The 17554-nt window shown below is 41.1% G+C and overlaps 2 protein-coding genes across 3 annotated transcripts; both read right to left on the bottom strand.

Annotated features, from left to right (window-relative positions):
• Nucleotides 1–4: 4 nt before the first annotated feature.
• LOC137734181 (disease resistance protein RPV1-like) lies at nucleotides 5–12411 on the bottom strand. Of its 2 annotated transcripts, none has more exons than XM_088697762.1 (3): nucleotides 12255–12411; nucleotides 10420–10929; nucleotides 5–798 (listed from the first exon to the last, which is right to left on the bottom strand). In XM_088697762.1, the coding sequence occupies exons 2-3, from the start codon at nucleotides 10923–10925 to the stop codon at nucleotides 384–386; spliced, it is 921 nt and encodes a 306-aa protein (XP_088553888.1). In that variant the 5' UTR covers nucleotides 10926–10929; nucleotides 12255–12411; the 3' UTR covers nucleotides 5–383. The 2 variants fall into 2 exon arrangements, with proteins under 2 accessions (XP_088553888.1, XP_088553889.1); XM_088697763.1 differs by having other exon boundaries at nucleotides 5–753.
• A 130-nt stretch (nucleotides 12412–12541) lies between these two features.
• On the bottom strand, nucleotides 12542–17335 carry LOC137733945 (disease resistance protein RML1A). The gene is made up of 5 exons (XM_068473166.2): nucleotides 16615–17335; nucleotides 15225–16326; nucleotides 14699–15136; nucleotides 13728–14603; nucleotides 12542–13439 (listed from the first exon to the last, which is right to left on the bottom strand). The coding sequence occupies exons 1-5, from the start codon at nucleotides 17118–17120 to the stop codon at nucleotides 12729–12731; spliced, it is 3633 nt and encodes a 1210-aa protein (XP_068329267.2). The 5' UTR covers nucleotides 17121–17335; the 3' UTR covers nucleotides 12542–12728.
• Nucleotides 17336–17554: the final 219 nt, after the last annotated feature.

Raw genomic sequence — 17554 nt, 5'->3', positions numbered from 1 at the left:
TAACCCTGCAAACAAATCAGACCATTCCATTAGTAACATGGCACACAACACAATTGCAAATGTACCTAAAAATGAACAGTTTTTTTTTTTTTTTTTTCCTTACAGTTCTTTTTCTCAAAATGTTAAAGGCATCTTTATGCCACACTCTACTACGTTTTCCAGGATCTTGAGGCGATTCTTCCCGAATAATTCCCCTTCCCATGTCTCTAAGTGATGCATGCTTAGTGATGCATGCTTAACCTGTTGTCTTCATTATCTATTTTTACGAGGCATCTGTCAACCAGATTTTGAATTCCAATCCTCGTGTAAAAGTCAAGGCTGTCCAGTACTTTAATTGCAAAATGCTTCTCCTTTCCAATGATGAAACAGGCTATGTGGAGGAATCAATTTTTGTCATGATCATCTTGAAGAGAATCATAGCTTATTCGAAGAATTTTTTGAACTTTGCCATTAAGAATTTCGTATAACTTTTGTAATGCACTTTGCCATACATCTACTTCGTTCCCAGACAAGGTAGACCCGAGAACTTGAAGAGCCAACGGAAGCCCTCCGCAATGTTTTACAACAGGTCTCGAAAGTTCCATGTAACCTTCAATTGGATGGGATTGTCCGAAGGTATGCCAACTGAAAAGCTCAAGCGATTCATACTCATTCAATTCCTTAACCTTGAATATTGCATGATCTTCACGTGCCCTTGACAAATTTTTGTGTCTTGTTGTTATGATGAATTTACTTCCTGGATAAAACCATTCCCTGATTCCAAGAATTGCGTTAAATTGATCCAAATTGTTCACATACCTATGAATTATTGATCAGATCAAAGTACAAAAAGAACAATAAGATCATTGTTGCAATAATTTGATGAAATATCATTGTGAACACGAAAGTTTCCTTGAAACAAGAAACAAGAATAACGTGTACAAAATAATATTTTTGTGTTTATGATTTTGGGGTTACGATCTCTCTCAAATTTGGTCCTCTGATTCTATCTTCCTAGGGTGTAGGTTTGTGGATGAGTTGTTGATCCAAAGGGCCGTCGGGGCTTGATCTAAGGATGAACAGTTGATGAACGGATGAACACTTTCTTCAAGGGCCGTCGGGGCTTGATCTTGAATAATGGTTGTGTGGATTTCTTCAAGGGCTTTTGGGCTTGATCTTGAAGGTTGATGGATGAGCGGATCTTGAAGGGCTTTTGGGCTTAATCTTGAAGAACGATTGGATGTGTGGATTTGTTGAGGTTGTTGATCCAAAGGGCCGTTGGGGCTTGAGCTTAGAATGAACGGATGAACACTTTCTTCAAGGGCCGTCGGGGCTTGATCTTGAAAGAGGATTTAACAAAGAACGAAGAGAGCTTTGTTGATCCTTCGGGATTTGCTTGAAAGCTTTAGAGTTTCAAAGCTTCAAGGATTTGGGGAGTTCTCTTCCAATTTGGGAGTAGAGAAATGTATTTGTGAATTGGTTGATGCTTGATACCTTGATGGAGAAGCCTATTTATAGGCTTTGAGAATGAATCACCACCACAAAATATTTTTTTCCTTTCCAAGCACCATTGCCTAATTTTCCCACTTCATGCAATATTGAAATTGAAGTGGTGTAACTTATGGCCTAATTTCCCACTTAATACCATTTTAAACTTGAAGTGGTCTAACTTATGGCCTAATTTCCCACTTAATGCAATATTGAAATTAAAGTGGTGTAACTTATGGCCTAATTTCCCACTTAATACCATTTTAAACTTGAAGTGGTCTAACTTATGGCCTAATTTCCCACTTAACACCATTTTAAACTTGAAATGTGTATGCTTTGTCATTGCCCAAATGAGAAAAACTTGCTTTGATCCGTAATGGATTGAAGTGTGCTTGCCTTGTCATTGCCCAACATGAGAAGAAAAACTTGTTTTGATCCTCAATGGATTGAAATGTACTTGCCTTGTCATTGCCCAAAATGAGAAGAAAAACTTGTTTAATCCTTCAAGGGTATTTCTTCCTATTTTGTTGAGTCACACGCCATGTGTACAATTTGTACAACACGTGGCGTATGCCATGTATGCCTTGACACGTCAAAACTTTAATGCATTGGTGAACATTTTTTTTTTTTTTTACTGAAATTTCGATGTCTACAAATGCCCCCACTTCAAGGCGCGTCGTAGACATGTGCTTGTCACGTGTAGAAGATGCGTTTTGAAGTCCCTTAATGTAGATGTCAACCCAAGGGCCGTCGAGGCTTGATCTTGAATTGGGCTGGAAATTTCTTCAAGGGCCATTGAGGCTTGATCTTGAGTTCGACTGGAAGATTTTCTGGTTTCCTCCAATCGTTGATTTTCCACAGGCTTAGTCTTGAACTGGGCTGGAAATTTCTTTAAGGACCATTGAGGCTTGATCTTGAGTTCGACTGGAAGATTTTCTGGTTTCCTCCAATCGTTGATTTTCCACAGGCTTAGTCTTAAACTGGGCTGGAAATTTCTTCAAGGGCCATCGAGGCTTGATCTTGAGTTCGACTGGAAGATTTTCTGGTTTCCTCCAATCGTTGATTTTCCACAGGCTTAGTCTTGAACTGGGCTGGAAATTTCTTCAAGGGCCATCGAGGCTTGATCTTGAGTTCGACTGGAAGATTTTCTGGTTTCCTCCAATCGTTGATTTTCCACAGGCTTAGTCTTGAACTGGGCTGGAAATTTCTTCAAGGGCCATCGAGGCTTGATCTTGAGTTCGACTGGAAGATTTTCTGGTTTCCTCCAATCGTTGATTTTCCTTTGTGCTACTCTTGAACTGGGCAGCAGGATTCTTTTGGTCTCCCCCGAAGGTTTGAGCTTTACTCCTTTTTTCTGTTTCTTTGTTCAATCTCTCCAATTCGTATTGAAGAGGGTTAGAGGATAGCTCAGCATATGCAGTTGTTGCTTGTCTCCACATGCTTTAATGTATCATTTTCACTTGCCTTACTTGCTCCCCTTTGCAGAAGTGGTCCCTTCTCTGGAAGTGTATCAACCGTCGAAGATGACTACTCGAGAGCAACGCTAGGTAAGCAACCAGGGAATAGATTCCAGGCAGTCGGTTCCAGATCGGAAGACTGACTCCAAGTACCGGCTGATTGCTTCTTTCACTTTGCCATGCGAGTAAGAACAAGGACAAAGAAAAAAACAGGGAAAGAGCATGATATGAGATACTTTTGCTTTTGACCTTGATGATATGAGATACCTTTGCTTTTGAAGAAGCAGCGAATGAATCAGCACATATATTTGTTGTGCTTGTCTCCACATGCTTCGATGTATTGTTTCCTCCTGCCTCATCTGTATTCCAGGCATCTGGTATCTTCTTTGGGGAAGAAGAAAAAAATTGAGTATTTCGAGAGGCTTTGCTGGGAGTGCGCCCTCAGAGGTGAGGAAGAGTTGGGCATTTTTTTTTTAGGTCTGCCTTGCCATAAAAGATGAAGGTCGACATATATAGGGATTTCCCAATAGCAAGTGGTGGTACTGTTCTTTTACCCTTGTCGACAAACGTCTCTTCGATTTTTTAACAAGTGTCTCTTCGATTTCTGAGCGAGCGCCTCTTCGAAAAAGTAGTCACGGGTGCGGCTCTGTCACCACCCTTGTTGGCAAAGGCGCGTAGTTGGGATGATAACCTTCATGTGTTTTCAACTTTGTCATAGATCTTTTGACAAAGTTGAACGCGTTATCTGAAAAGCCGCGAAAGCGTCGCCGAACTTCACGCAGGAAAATCCGGTTTTTTTAATCGGTGGTCGTGTCGCCTTGGCTTTTTATAGAGGTATCGATCACCTCCAACATGCACACTTTGAAGATCGCCCGTTTGTGAAAATCGTGTTCGGCCCTTTCTGATTTTTACTCTATCCACCTTTCTCTTTTAACCTTTTGACAATGGCTGACCCGTCTAACATTTGCTTAGATTTGAGTCTCAGCAGTGATCCGAGTGCGCCGCGTCAGGTAAATGTATGGTGCCCTTCTTTCTTATCTTCTAATGGCCCTTTGACAGGTGAAGATTCTGTGATGAAGGACGCAACAACAGCTACGATAGTAGCTAGGAACTTCCTCACTCCAAAAGATAGTAGGCTGCTTTCAGAACGGTCCGATGAGTTGGCCGTTCAAGAGTCCCTAACTCTCAGTGTTCAGTGCGTAGGCTCTGTGTCCAACATGGGCCAACGCCTACTTGCTCGATCCCGCCAAGTGGAATCATTGATGGCGGAGGTGGAAACTCTTAAGCAAGAGATCAAACAGCTTAAGCACGAGAATAGAAGTTTGCATGTGCTTGCAAATAACTATTTGACGGGCATGAAGAGGAAGCTTGATGAGCTGCAAGAATCCAGTGGTCGAATTCAAAGTGACCGTCAAAGGCTTGCTGCTTTCTTCCAGAGACACCTTTTTTCTGGCTCATCTAGCGTTCCACCAAGTATTGAGGCCTCTTCTTTGATGCCTCCCGCTTCTGTAGTTTTCCCAAGTAGTGGGGCTTCACGTGAACAACCTTTATGAAAGCTCCATCTTTTTTTTTTTTTTTTTTTTTTTTTTTTTTTTGTACGCACTTGTAATTTCTCGGAGATCAATGAACATGCTTTATTTTATTTAGTGTATTGTGCTAAATACAGATAAAACATATACATCACCAAGATGTGTTATTTCCCTTTTTTTTTTTTTTTTTTTTTTTTTTAATTTTGATGATGTGACTGTACTTTAAGTTTTGAAGTTTCAAGTTGCCTACGTACCCTTGGTTGAGGAAGGATCAAGTCATGACGTAGTTCAAATGAGTGATGGTTTTTTTTTTTTTTTTTTTTTGATGATTTTGCCGTACACAGTTTATGCTCTTGCGGGCCAGGAGCGTGGTGCGTTTGCTTTAGGGGTAGTAGCGCTTCAAAAATCTGCCGTTGATGGGGCCGATCTTCAACCCGTCTTCTGCCATGATTAAGTAGGCGCCATTGGTGTAGATCTCTTGTATTACGTAGGGTCCATCCCACTTTGATGTGAACTTGCTTTTTGTCTTATGAGTTGTAATGATAGGCCTACGCAATGCCAGCACGAGATCTCCGGCTTGGAAAGACCTTGGGCGGACTTTCTTGTTGAATGCCTTGGATAACCGTGCTTGGTAGCATTCCAAGTGTTGTTGAGCTTCGAGCCTTCTCTCATCCAGCGCTTCCAACTCCTGAAGGCGCAACTTTGCATTTTCTTCATCAGTCAAGCCTTCTTGTATAGCCATCCTTAGTGAGGGAATTTGACTTTCGAGCGGTAGAACAGCTTCTACGCCATATACGAGAGAATAAGGTGTAGCTTGGGTAGGAGTCCTATGTGTAGTCCTATATGCCCAAAGTGCTTCACTTATTCTTTCATGCCAATCTCTCTTTGTTCGGCCGATTACCTTTTTCAGGAGGTTGCACAGCGTCTTGTTGAATGCTTCCGCGAGGCCGTTGGCCGGAGCATGATACATGGAAGACTTGTGCTGCTTGAACTTGTATTTGTCACAAAGCTCGTCCACGAGTCGGTTGGAGAACTGCTTTCCGTTGTCAGTGATAATGTAGTGAGGCACCCCATATTGGTGGATGATATGCTCCTTGATGAAACGAACAACAGTTTCCTTTTTTACTTCCCTTAAAGGGATGGCTTCAGCCCACTTGGAGAAGTAATCTGTTGCAGCTAGGATGTAAGCTTCCCCTGCAGATGACTTTGGCGTAATTGGTCCTACAACGTCCAATCCCCATGCGTCGAACGGCCATGAAGCAACTGTAGGGTGTAATGGTTCAGGCGGTTGATGTATGAAGTTGGCGTGGAATTGGCAGGCTTGGCACCTTTTGGCGTGTTCCAGGCTGTCCTTCACCATGCTCGGCCAGTAGTAACCCATTCTTTTAAGCCGGAAATGTAGCTTTGGTCCAGACTGATGTGCCCCACACACACCTGAATGTGCTTATTCCATGGCTAGATTAACTTCTTCCTCACCTAGGCATCTCAGGAGCACTCCTTCAAAAGAGCGTCGATAGAGTGTTCCTTTGTAGTAAAGGAAGCGAGGTGCTCGTCGACGTATTTCGGAACGGTGTCTGAGATCATCTGGAAGCTTTCCGTGCTCTAAGTAGTCGATCAGCGGCTGTCTCCACTCTTCAGCATCGACTGGAAGTACTGAGATGACATTTGTATCATCTAGTGACATTTCATTAACGAGCGGAATCACCCACCTTTGGCAAACTGGCACGTCTGCAACTTCATCTTTTCCTAGTGTCATACTCGAGGCTAGATTGGCGAGAGCGTCTGCCATTTGATTTTCCTTTCTCGGCACATGTTCTAGTGTCACAGCTTCGAACTTTTGTAACAGTTGGGTCGCTAGCCGGAAGTATGGGACGAAATCATCTTTCCTCACCTCATATTCAGTTAAGGGTTGATTGATTATGAGCTTGGAATCACCATATACCTCAAGAGCTGTGATTTCCATGTTGATCGCCATTTGGAGCCTGATGATCAATGTTTGGTACTCAGCATTGTTGGAGCATAGCTCATTCAGTTGGAAGGAGTAAGGTAGTATTTGCCTTTGTGGCGACATGAATACTATTCCTGCCCCCGCTCCGTCTGCTCGTGCGGATCCGTCGAAGAACATCGTCCATGTTGGGAAGATGTCGATGTAGAACACCTCCTCGTCAGGCAAGTCGTCTGAGATTTTCCAATCAGCCGGGATTGGATGATCAGCAAGGAAGTCTGCTAGCGCTTGTCCCTTGACGGCTTTAGCTGGGACGTAGATGATCTCATATTGATTAAGAAGCAAAGCCCATTTAGCGAGTCGCCCTGTCAAGACTGGCTTAGTCATAACGTATTTGACAGGGTCGGCTTTAGCAACCAAGTAGATGGTGTAAGCATGCATGTAATGTCTGAGTTTCTGAATGGCAAACACCAAAGCGAGGCACATCTTTTCTATTGGGGAATAGTTCAACTCAGCGCCGGTGAGAGTTCGACTAAGGTAGTAAAATGCTCCTTCTTTTTGGGATTCATTCTCTTGTGCCAAGAGTGCTCCGATTGAACTTTCCTGAGCAGTAATATACAATATGAGTGGTTTCCCGGGCACAGGTGCCCCCAGGACAGGTGGACTTGACAAATATTTCTTTATGCTTTCAAAAGCATTATGGCATGCTTTGTCCCATACGAATGGAACATCTTTCTTCATAAGGCGACTAAACGGTTGACAACGCCCTGCGAGGTTGGAGATGAAGCGTCTGATGAAGGCTAGCCGTCCTTGTAGACTTTTCAGCTCGTGCAGGTTTCTTGGCTCGGGCAGGCAATGAGCGTTTGGTGCTGTTTGCAGTTTCAGCTCGTGCAGGCAAGGAGCGTTTTGGTGCCGTTTGCAGTTTCAGCTCGTGCAGGCAAGGAGCGTTTTGGTGCCGTTTGCAGTTTCAGCTCGTGCAGGCAAGGAGCGTTTGTTGTCACCTTTTAGGCTCGTGCGAACGAGGAGCTTGTGGTGTCGTTTGCAGTTTCAACTCGTGCAGACAAGGAGCTTGTGGACAAGATGGTTGCTGCTTGTCCAATTTCTTCGAAGCGATCTTCGAAAGGCATTCCTCACAATCTTCATAGCAAGGAGCCTTGATCGAGAAATTGAATAAGTCTTCTATGAAGAAGAGATCGCGCATGAACGATCTTTGTGTTGAAATTTTCTTATCTTCAACATTTTCACATTGCTTTGGAGGTTGGCGAAAGCTGCTTTCCCTCCTTTCTGATTGGTGCACTTGTGGAGAAGACATATGTTTCTCGTGCAGTTTCTTCGGAGTGACATGAGTCCATCCTTCAATTTCACTTGACTTGGAGCATGCCCCCAACAGTCGAGGTGAAGACTTTGAGTCGAAAGAGCCAGAAGTGACATCTTTCTTAGGGATTTCATCTTCAGTGCCGTCCTCTTGGGTTTGTTGGCATGAAGATTTGCCAGTGTGGACGATGATGCGCCTCCTTACTTTCAGTGGTCCTTTTGTGTCGACCTCTAGGATTGCTTGGCGCTTCATCCTTGAAGGAATCAAGCTTCGAACGTCGCCTTTTTCTGCTAACCCATCAAACTTTTCTTCCTTTGGTGTTGTCTTCCTCTTTCCAAAAGGCTTCTCATTATCTTCAAATCTTTCCGAAGCTGATCGTCGCAGAGGAGAGATAGTTGTGTTGCTTTGTTTCTTAGGCTTTAACAACCTTTCAAAAACAGAGCTTTGGGATGTTGGCGCGTTAAGCCTCTTGAAGACAGAGGTTCGGCCTTGACTACCAATGCGATTAAGCACTGAAATTCTGGAGCTTGAATGGCTCATCCTATCGAAGATTGACGTCCGAGGGGCGGGTTTAGGCTCTTTTTGGTCTTGTTCAATGCTCACGCTGATGTGTTGAGCGCTAGCTTTCTTCACTTTGCTTGAAATCTTCACGGGTGCATTTGGTGTGAAGCCAAGTCCAGCTTTGTTGTTGTCAACTCCGTAATCATGCTCCTTCAACTTCTTTTGAATCTTGGTGAGGTCACGATCTTTGTCATTGACAGTGTTTGAAACCTTCTTTCCAAGATTTGAAGAGGAAGCAAAGTCATGCCTAGCCTTTGACATGAGTTCGTAGGCATTTGGGTTAAAGCCTTCTTCGGTCTTCTTAGTTGGAAGAGAGCTTGGTTTCATTTTGACGCCATGCTGTGCCTCCAGACGGTTGATGAGTCCGGCGGTTTGCAAGTTTTTCTCCTCTGCAGTCCGTGTGAGCTTTGCGATTGCTTCATTCATCTGAGCTAGCTGCTCCTCGATTGAAGTTACTCCAGTGGTCATGACTTGCATGGTTGTACTGCCGCTCGAATCAGCGCCGGAGAGCAGGGACTCTGAGTATTTCCTCGGGCTTTCCCCTCTTGATGCCCTTAGCGAGGCTAGGGTGATCACAGGCTCGTGCCTCAGGTGCTCTTGTTCCTTTGACAGAGTTAATGCAGGGGCGGAAGCCGCGGCAAAAAGAGCTCTTGCCTTACTTCGGGTTATGGTGCCCGAAATATCACCACTTGCGGCGATGATGTTCTTGTTCTTTGCTTTGATTGCAGGAACATCTTGATCCTTTCTTGATGCCATTTGCGTTTTTCGATGATTTGAGGATAGAGATGAGAGGTAGAGATGTCCCACTGGGCGTGCCAAATTTGTGAACACGAAAGTTTCCTTGAAACAAGAAACAAGAATAACGTGTACAAAATAATATTTTTGTGTTTATGATTTTGGGGTTACGATCTCTCTCAAATTTGGTCCTCTGATTCTATCTTCGTAGGGTGTAGGTTTGTGGATGAGTTGTTGATCCAAAGGGCCGTCGGGGCATGATCTAAGGATGAACAGTTGATGAACGGATGAACACTTTCTTCAAGGGCCGTCGGGGCTTGATCTTGAATAATGGTTGTGTGGATTTCTTCAAGGGCTTTTGGGCTTCATCTTGAAGAACGATTGGATGTGTGGATTTGTTGAGGTTGTTGATCCAAAGGGCCGTTGGGGCTTGAGCTTAGGATGAACGGATGAACACTTTCTTCAAGGGTCGTCGGGGCTTGATCTTGAAAGAGGATTTAACGAAGAACGAAGAGAGCTTTGTTGATCCTTCGGGATTTGCTTGAAAGCTTTAGAGTTTCAAAGCTTCAAGGATTTGGGGAGTTCTCTTCCAATTTGGGAGTAGAGAAATGTATTTGTGAATTGGTTGATGCTTGATACCTTGATGGAGAAGCCTATTTATAGGCTTTGAGAATGAATCACCACCACAAAATATTTTTTTCCTTTCCAAGCACCATTGCCTAATTTTCCCACTTAATGCAATATTGAAATTGAAGTGGTGTAACTTATGGCCTAATTTCCCACTTAATACCATTTTAAACTTGAAGTGGTCTAACTTATGGCCTAATTTCCCACTTAATGCAATATTGAAATTGAAGTGGTGTAACTTATGGCCTAATTTCCCACTTAATACCATTTTAAACTTGAAGTGGTCTAACTTATGGCCTAATTTCCCACTTAACACCATTTTAAACTTGAAATGTGTATGCTTTGTCATTGCCCAAATGAGAAAAACTTGCTTTGATCCGTAATGGATTGAAGTGTGCTTGCCTTGTCATTGCCCAACATGAGAAGAAAAACTTGTTTTGATCCTCAATGGATTGAAATGTACTTGCTTTGTCATTGCCCAAAATGAGAAGAAAAACTTGTTTAATCCTTCAAGGGTATTTCTTCCTATTTTGTTGAGTCACACGCCATGTGTACAATTTGTACAACACGTGGCGTATGCCATGTATGCCTTGACACGTCAAAACTTTAATGCATTGGTGAACATTTTTTTTTTTTACTGAAATTTCGATGTCTACAATCATCAGTATGAGAACCTCTTGCTAGTGTAAATTGAGTGTGCTGATAGTTATCTCATAATTATAAGACTTTAAAACATGTCAATTTAAATTCAAGAAAAGCCTAGTACTTTCGGAAAGTAGTTACCTATCTTCCAAAACCATCCCTGCCAGATCCGCAACATCTCTAAGTGCTCTTCTCCACTCCTCCACCTTATCCATATCCTCCTTGAAACGCTTTTCGTGTCTACAAAATGCTTCTCTGAAGCTCCCAGTCTGTTTCCTGACATGGGAAGGATCCACATCATAGAAAACCGGCATAACAAAATGTCCATCATCACTTCTTCTTCGTTCCATGATCCTTGCAAGTTCATCCAAGTACCACCTAGAGGTTGCATAGTTCTTGGAGAAGACGATTATTGATACTTTGGACTCGTTTATTGCTTTATGCAACTCTGCTGTAATATTTGCTCCTCTCTCAATTTCATCATCATCTCTAAAGGTAATTCCTGCCAGCTCCAAAGCTCGGTAGAGGTGATCAGAAAATCCCTTGCGGGTATCTTCACCTCTGAAACTCAAGAATGCATGGTAGCTACACCGGTAAAAGCAAGAAGAAGCATCATGCAGCCGCGTAAGGCTTATAGCAGCAGCCATTGACCTAGCAATGAATGATGAAGAGCTTACATTTTGCAGTTTTTCCCCATTGGCAACATGTATTTTGTTGTTTTTCAAGCTTCAATTGTTTCCAAAGACTAGAAGACAGGAATATATTAATTACATGTTGACATGTTGTTCATTTCGCAAGGTTGACCGCATACATATAAGTTTCCTCATGTCCACTGCATTTGTCCTTTTTTGTGTGGCTTAAACGCAAATGCTAATATATTTACAAGTAAGGTGTGGAGAATAAATTAGTATCGAACTCTTCATTCATGACATTCAAACTAATGACCTATCACTTACAAGTGAAGAAGAATACCACCGTACCTTAATACTAAGTAGAAACCCTACAATCTTTTAAGAGGCTAAAAAGAAAAACACATAGTAAGTCGCTAGATAGGTACCTCGAGGAATATATAAAACCCCATACCTGATCACTAGACTAAAACACAAGCCTTATCACTCAACTAAAACCTTGTTTGTTAACTCAAATCTGCTAACCCGTCAATCTCGTGTTAGGTTCGTGTCTGGTCATGTCATGTCAAAAACTACTGCCCCTAGTTTATTACATATATAGATCCCGTCATGTATGGACATAGGACTCGTTTGGTAAACATGATTGAATTGGAATGGAGAGCTCTCAAATTTCAATGTATATTGAACGTGAAATGAATGAATTTTCATGTGGAGGGATTAGGATAGGATTAGCTTTGAAGGAAATTCATCCCTTCTAATCCCACCACCTTTAAAAACGATTGGAACGGATAACCTTTTTTCATCGAGTAATCCATCTTTTATTCTCTATGTGGTTATAATTTTATAGTTTCTCCCTTTAACATACCTTTAGTTTAGTTGGTTATCCATTCTTTCAATCAAGAGTACCAAACGAGCCCATGAATTATTACACAGATGTATTACCAAATACGAAGATACACTATACATATGAGGAAATCGGCCAATATTTCACAACTCGACAGATGTATATATGGGAAACAGTTGTGTGTAGAAGTTCCAACATGTTACAAATAACTGGACCAAATATAAAGTTCCTACATCAATGATGTCTTATTGAAGCTAGGCACTCATGTCATACGTTAAAACCATCGTCTTTGCACTTTTGTACTCGACAGAAGCTTGTTGTATCGAAAGTGCACAAGCTAGTACCTAAACATGAAGGTAAAGAGCTACTATAGCTAACCAATAAGTTTGCAAACGATAAATTACTCTTCTGCTCTGTAATATCTGCACTTTGCAGAAATGACAATTTAAAACAAAACATGAGAGAGAGAGAGAGAGAGAGAGAGAGAGAGAGAAGCTAGTTACCTGATTATTGCTGCCGCTGCATAAAAGGCATTCTTGTATGGAAAGTCAAAAATTTGATGTCATTTTATGATCTCCATGACACGTTGAATATCAAAGATGCTGCAAACTCACAAGAATTCCATTGAACTTGATATCAGAGAATGTATATAATTTGAATCCCTTATCAACATATGCTGTTGCACTGGAAAAAGGTAAGATTATCCTGCTAGCCTGCAAACTGGCCTTAGTAATCGAATAAACTTCTGGGAAGGAAGATTAATTATTGACGAAAAGCCAAGAAAAAAATATTATAGTCCAAAAGAGACCGATGTCATTAACTTGTTTCATATAAATTTCTCTCTACATTTTATTTCATCTCAATCGTAGTAGATTCAAGGGGCGGCAATTAGAAGACAGATTATAGAGAATGAAACCTAATTACATATCAATGCCTACGTAACGTAAATTACATAAGCAACACCTAAATTGGATAGCTTAATTAGTCAATGCTCTTCTAAAATACTGCAGTTGGTACTTAGCAATGTCAACCTCGTGCTTGAATAAGAAACCATTCAAATAAAAGGAGTCCCCTGGCTTGTATGAAAAATCAGCAAAAGCTGGGTTCTCTTGTCTCCTTCTGAATTGAGCTTGATGGGTTCGAAGCCTATGATTACAAAGAAAGTACTTGCCTCTCCACATTTCGTACATTGAATCCGACACTGTGACATTTCCTGCAACAACATTACTTTGTGTTGTATCTTCATTATTTGATCGAACACCCTCACCCTTACTTTCGTCCTCGTACACAAGTTCGATTCCAAACTCTTTTACACACAAACCGCACTTCACAGAAACCCGTATTTCGTCCCCACTCTCCAGTTCATCATTTCCAAACACCCAATGACTTAGCCATAACATGTCTTCGTTCTCTTTTGGAAGACCCATTGCGACAGGGGAATAGGTCCACATACGACCCTTGGTCTCATTACTCACTTTGAGAAAGTGTTCACTGGCAACATGTACACCACCGCTTCGATCAGGGAGTCGTGTGTATATAACGCATGCATTTAAGCCTCGGACCTTGATATTAACATGTAAAGGTACGAAAATCGACAACAACGAGTTACCCATGCTCCTGCAGCTGAACCAATCTGGAATCTTGCTCCCATGAATGAAAATGCTAAATATGCCGCATTCTTTCAGTACCTGTTTCACGGAGATGACAGATTCAAATAACTACAAGCTAGCAGTTAGATTTTCAGACTTGGATAAAATCGCTCAATCATTACACCCCAGAGTCGGATTCGAATTTTGTTTTTCTTACGTGATCGATATATCTACTTATTTACTCAAAATAACGTATTTTATCTAAGGTTGATAATCTCTCCTACCATAATCATTTGAACAACTAGCCTCTGAGCCATAGAAATTATAACCATAACAACAATATATGATAGAGAGAGAGAGAGAGAGAGAGAGAGAGAGAGAGAGAACCTGAAGGCAACACTTCTTGGTTGTACATGTCAGGTAGTTGATCATTTCCACTTCGGTGCTTTCAGTGGATTCCAAGTTAAACAGGCCCACATCTTTGATCATTTCTATGTCAACGTTTCTCAACGGTTTTATTTCGAACAAGCTTTGAATTTCAACTAACTTCTCACATTCATCAAAATTTTTACTCAATGATTCAAAGGCGTTTGGTAAATTTGTTACTGTTTTCAATGATTTACACCGACCTGCTTCCAATGTCTTTAATTTTGGTGGAAGTTCCGGAAGTGTTTGGAGCTTTGTGCAATCCTCTACTAGCAGTTCTTGGAGCATGTGAAGACCGTTCATGTTTTCTGGTAGGTTTGGAATTGGGTTTGCAGATAGATCCAAATGCTTCAACACCGATAGGGCACCAAGATCACTAGAAATCTCTGATAGATTGCAGTTGGCAAGACTTAATCTTCCCAAAGAATGTGGTAAACTTTTGAATGAGAAACTGGTCAATGCAAGATTTTTTCTTGGTAATACCCACGACGTTAATGATTGCCATAAGTTAGCTGATAACATATTGAATTTCTTCATAACATTAGCTCCTGAGTAGACCTGCTCTGTTGCATTACCCAGCTTGGAGCAACCAGAAAGAATGAGAACTTGAAGAGATCCCGACCTATTAAAACTTGTTGGAATCCTACTGAGATTTTTGCAGTCTCTTAGATTCAAAACAACAAGTTTCTCCAAGTCTCCAATAGACTCATCAACCTCAACCAAACTTATACAATCTTTAAGAATTAATCTCTCAAGGTTAGGAAGTCCCGAGATGTCAGGGGTTGTCAAAAGGCTGTGTGAATGACTGAGATTAAGAACTTTCATTCTACCAACAAACTGTAAAGGAGAGATGCAATTAGTTTCCATGAATATAATTGATTTCATTAATTAGCATGTGTGTGTGTGTGAGTGAGAGAGTAGTAGTATAGTACCCTGGTTCCCTTCCAAACATGTTGCAGGCTGCTATTCCGCAAGTCAAGAATAACTAGATTTTCCATACAAAAAATGGCTGGTATCGATTTTAAAGGAAACCCTCTCCAAGACAACCATGTCAAATGTTTTGGAAAATCTTCGAAGCCTCCACAGATGCTTACATTATTGAGCACGAGCAGTTCAAGATTGTTCATCATTGTAAATGCGTCAGTTCTGAACTTCAAATCATTTGATGCAGGAGTTGAGTATGTTGAAGAAAAGTTACTTGCAATTGATTTCCAAGAAAAGAAATCAAGCCGACGACGTCTTGAAAAATTTCCTTCATAATCTTCAACATTGCATCGTTTTTTGTTACTTTTACCAAATAATGGCTTCAAAGACTCATCTTCCATCAACACAGGCAGGTTGAGCATGAGGCCTTTAACAGTTGCCGTACCCTGCAAACAAATCGCAACATTCTATAAGTAACCAGACACGCAACATAACTCTTAATACACATACAAGCGAAAGTCATGTTTTTCTTACCGTTCTTTTTCTCAAAATATTAAAGGAATCTTTATGCCACACTATACAACGCTGTCCGGGATCTTGAGGTGATTGTTCCCGAATAATTCCCCTTCCCATGTCTCTAAGTAAGTGATGCATAGCCAGCCTGTTGTCTTCATTATCGATTTTTACTAGACATCTGTCCACCAGATTTTGAATTCCAATCCTCGTGCAAAAGTCAAGGTTGTCCAGTACTGTAATTGCAAAATCCTTCTCCTTTCCAATGAAGAAACAGGCTACATAGAGGAATATATTTTTGTCATGATCATCTTGTAGAGAATCGAAGCTTACTCGAAGAACTTTGTGAACTTTGTCATCGGGAATTTCGCATAACTTCTGTAAAGCACTTTTCCATACATCTACTAGTTTCCCAGATAGAGAGGATCCCAAAACTTGAAGAGCTAATGGTAGCCCTTCACAGTGTTGCGCTGCTGGTCTCGAAAGTTCCATGTAACCTTCAACAGGTTGGGCTTGTCCGAATGCATGCCAACTGAAAAGCTCAAGCGATTCATTCTCATTCAATTCTTCAACCTCGAACATTGTATAATCTTCATGTGCCTTCAACAAATGCTCGTGCCTGGTTGTTATGATGATTTTACTTCCTGGATAAAACCATTCCCGCATTCCAAGAATTGCGTTAAATTGATCCAAGTCATTCACATCGTCAAGAACAATAAGAACTCTCTTGTTACAGACAGCATGTTTGATCTTCATTATCCCTTCATTTATGTCGTATATTTTATTTGCTTTCCCTTTTTGGATGTCCGAAAGAAGTTTCCTTTGCAAGCGAACGAGACCATATGGCTGTTCTGAACTTGCTCTAATATCTGCAAGAAAGCTGCTACCTTGGAATCTTGCACAGTTGAGGTTATAGGCAGCTCTGGCAATGGTGGACTTGCCAATTCCACCCATTCCACATATCACAGCTACACCAACATCATTTGATCCGTCTTGTAACCACATGTTTATGCCTCGCACACGATCTTCTATGCCAACAGGATACGGTGCAACGTTCAATGCTTTGGGATCCAATTTATTTCCAACCTCTTTAACAATATCTTGGATAAACTGCGACTCGTACCTTTGAATTATAAATCAGATCAAAGTATAGAAAGCACAATTAGATTGTTTTTTTTTTCATTTTTCCTGATGGATCAGAGTGAATTAATTTGATGATGTATCATCCGTTGGAAAGAAAATATATGGTAAACTCCTGCTAATGCAAATTGAATATAGGGTATTAAACAAATGAATCTTTTTAACAAAAATTTTGGCTAATTAATTATATAATACTTTTAAGCATCCATGTCAAAATTAATCAAAAGCTAAAACTTTCAAATTGAAATTTTTCAGGAAAAAAATTAATTACCTATTTCCCAAAACCATCCCTGCCAGATCTGCAACATCTCTAAGTGCTCTTCTCCACCCGTCCACCTTGTCCATCTCCTCCTTGAAGCGCTCTTTATGTCTATGAAACGATTCTTCAAAACTTCCAGTCTGCTTCCGTACATGGGATGGATCCACATCATAGAAAACCGGCAAAACAAAATGCTCATCATCACTTCTTCTACGTTCCATGATCTTAACAAGTTCGTCCAAGCACCACCGCGAGGAAGCATAGTTCTTGGAGAAGACAATTATCGATACTTTTGACTCATTTATAGCTTTATGTAACTCTTCTGCTATCTCTTCTCCTCTCTCGATTTCATCATCGTCTCTAAAGGTGTGGATTCCTGCCAACTCCAAAGCCCGGTAGAGGTGATCAGTAAAGCTCTTACGCGTATCTTCGCCTCTGAAACTCAAGAACACATGATAAGTACATCGGTAAGAGCTTGAAGTGTCGAGCAGCTGCATGGAGCTTATAGCACCAGCCATTGATACTACGTGGAAATGAAGAGATGAACTTTATGCAGGTGTTCTGAGAGGGAAGATATTATGCGCAAATGGAGATGTCCCAACAGAAAAAAAGATAAGAAAGAGTGGATGCTTGGACAATGACCAAAGTGGCAGTAAAGTCCACTGTCCGCACCAGCTACCAAACGCAGCTACCAAACGCTGTCATGATTCCAATTTCCACACTGAGATGTGATGCACGTTGAAGAGGAATATAAAAAGAGGAATTTTATATTCCTATTATATTTTATCTTATTATCTTAATAAAAAAAATTAATATAAAATATTAACGTGATTTAATCGTTACCGTACAAAATAGAAGGGCATAGAGTGGGCATCATATTAGAAGGACAAACAATCTGCCTACGTACAAAGGTCTAATTTTCCTCGAACTTTTTTTTACTGTTTAATTTGGC

Source organism: Pyrus communis, chromosome 7, assembly GCF_041283825.1.
Source record: "Pyrus communis isolate YQ-2024b chromosome 7, ASM4128382v1, whole genome shotgun sequence".
Taxonomy (NCBI): Eukaryota; Viridiplantae; Streptophyta; class Magnoliopsida; order Rosales; family Rosaceae; genus Pyrus; species Pyrus communis.
The sequence above is the reverse complement of the archived record's forward strand: the minus strand, read 5'-3'. Positions and strand labels throughout refer to the sequence as shown.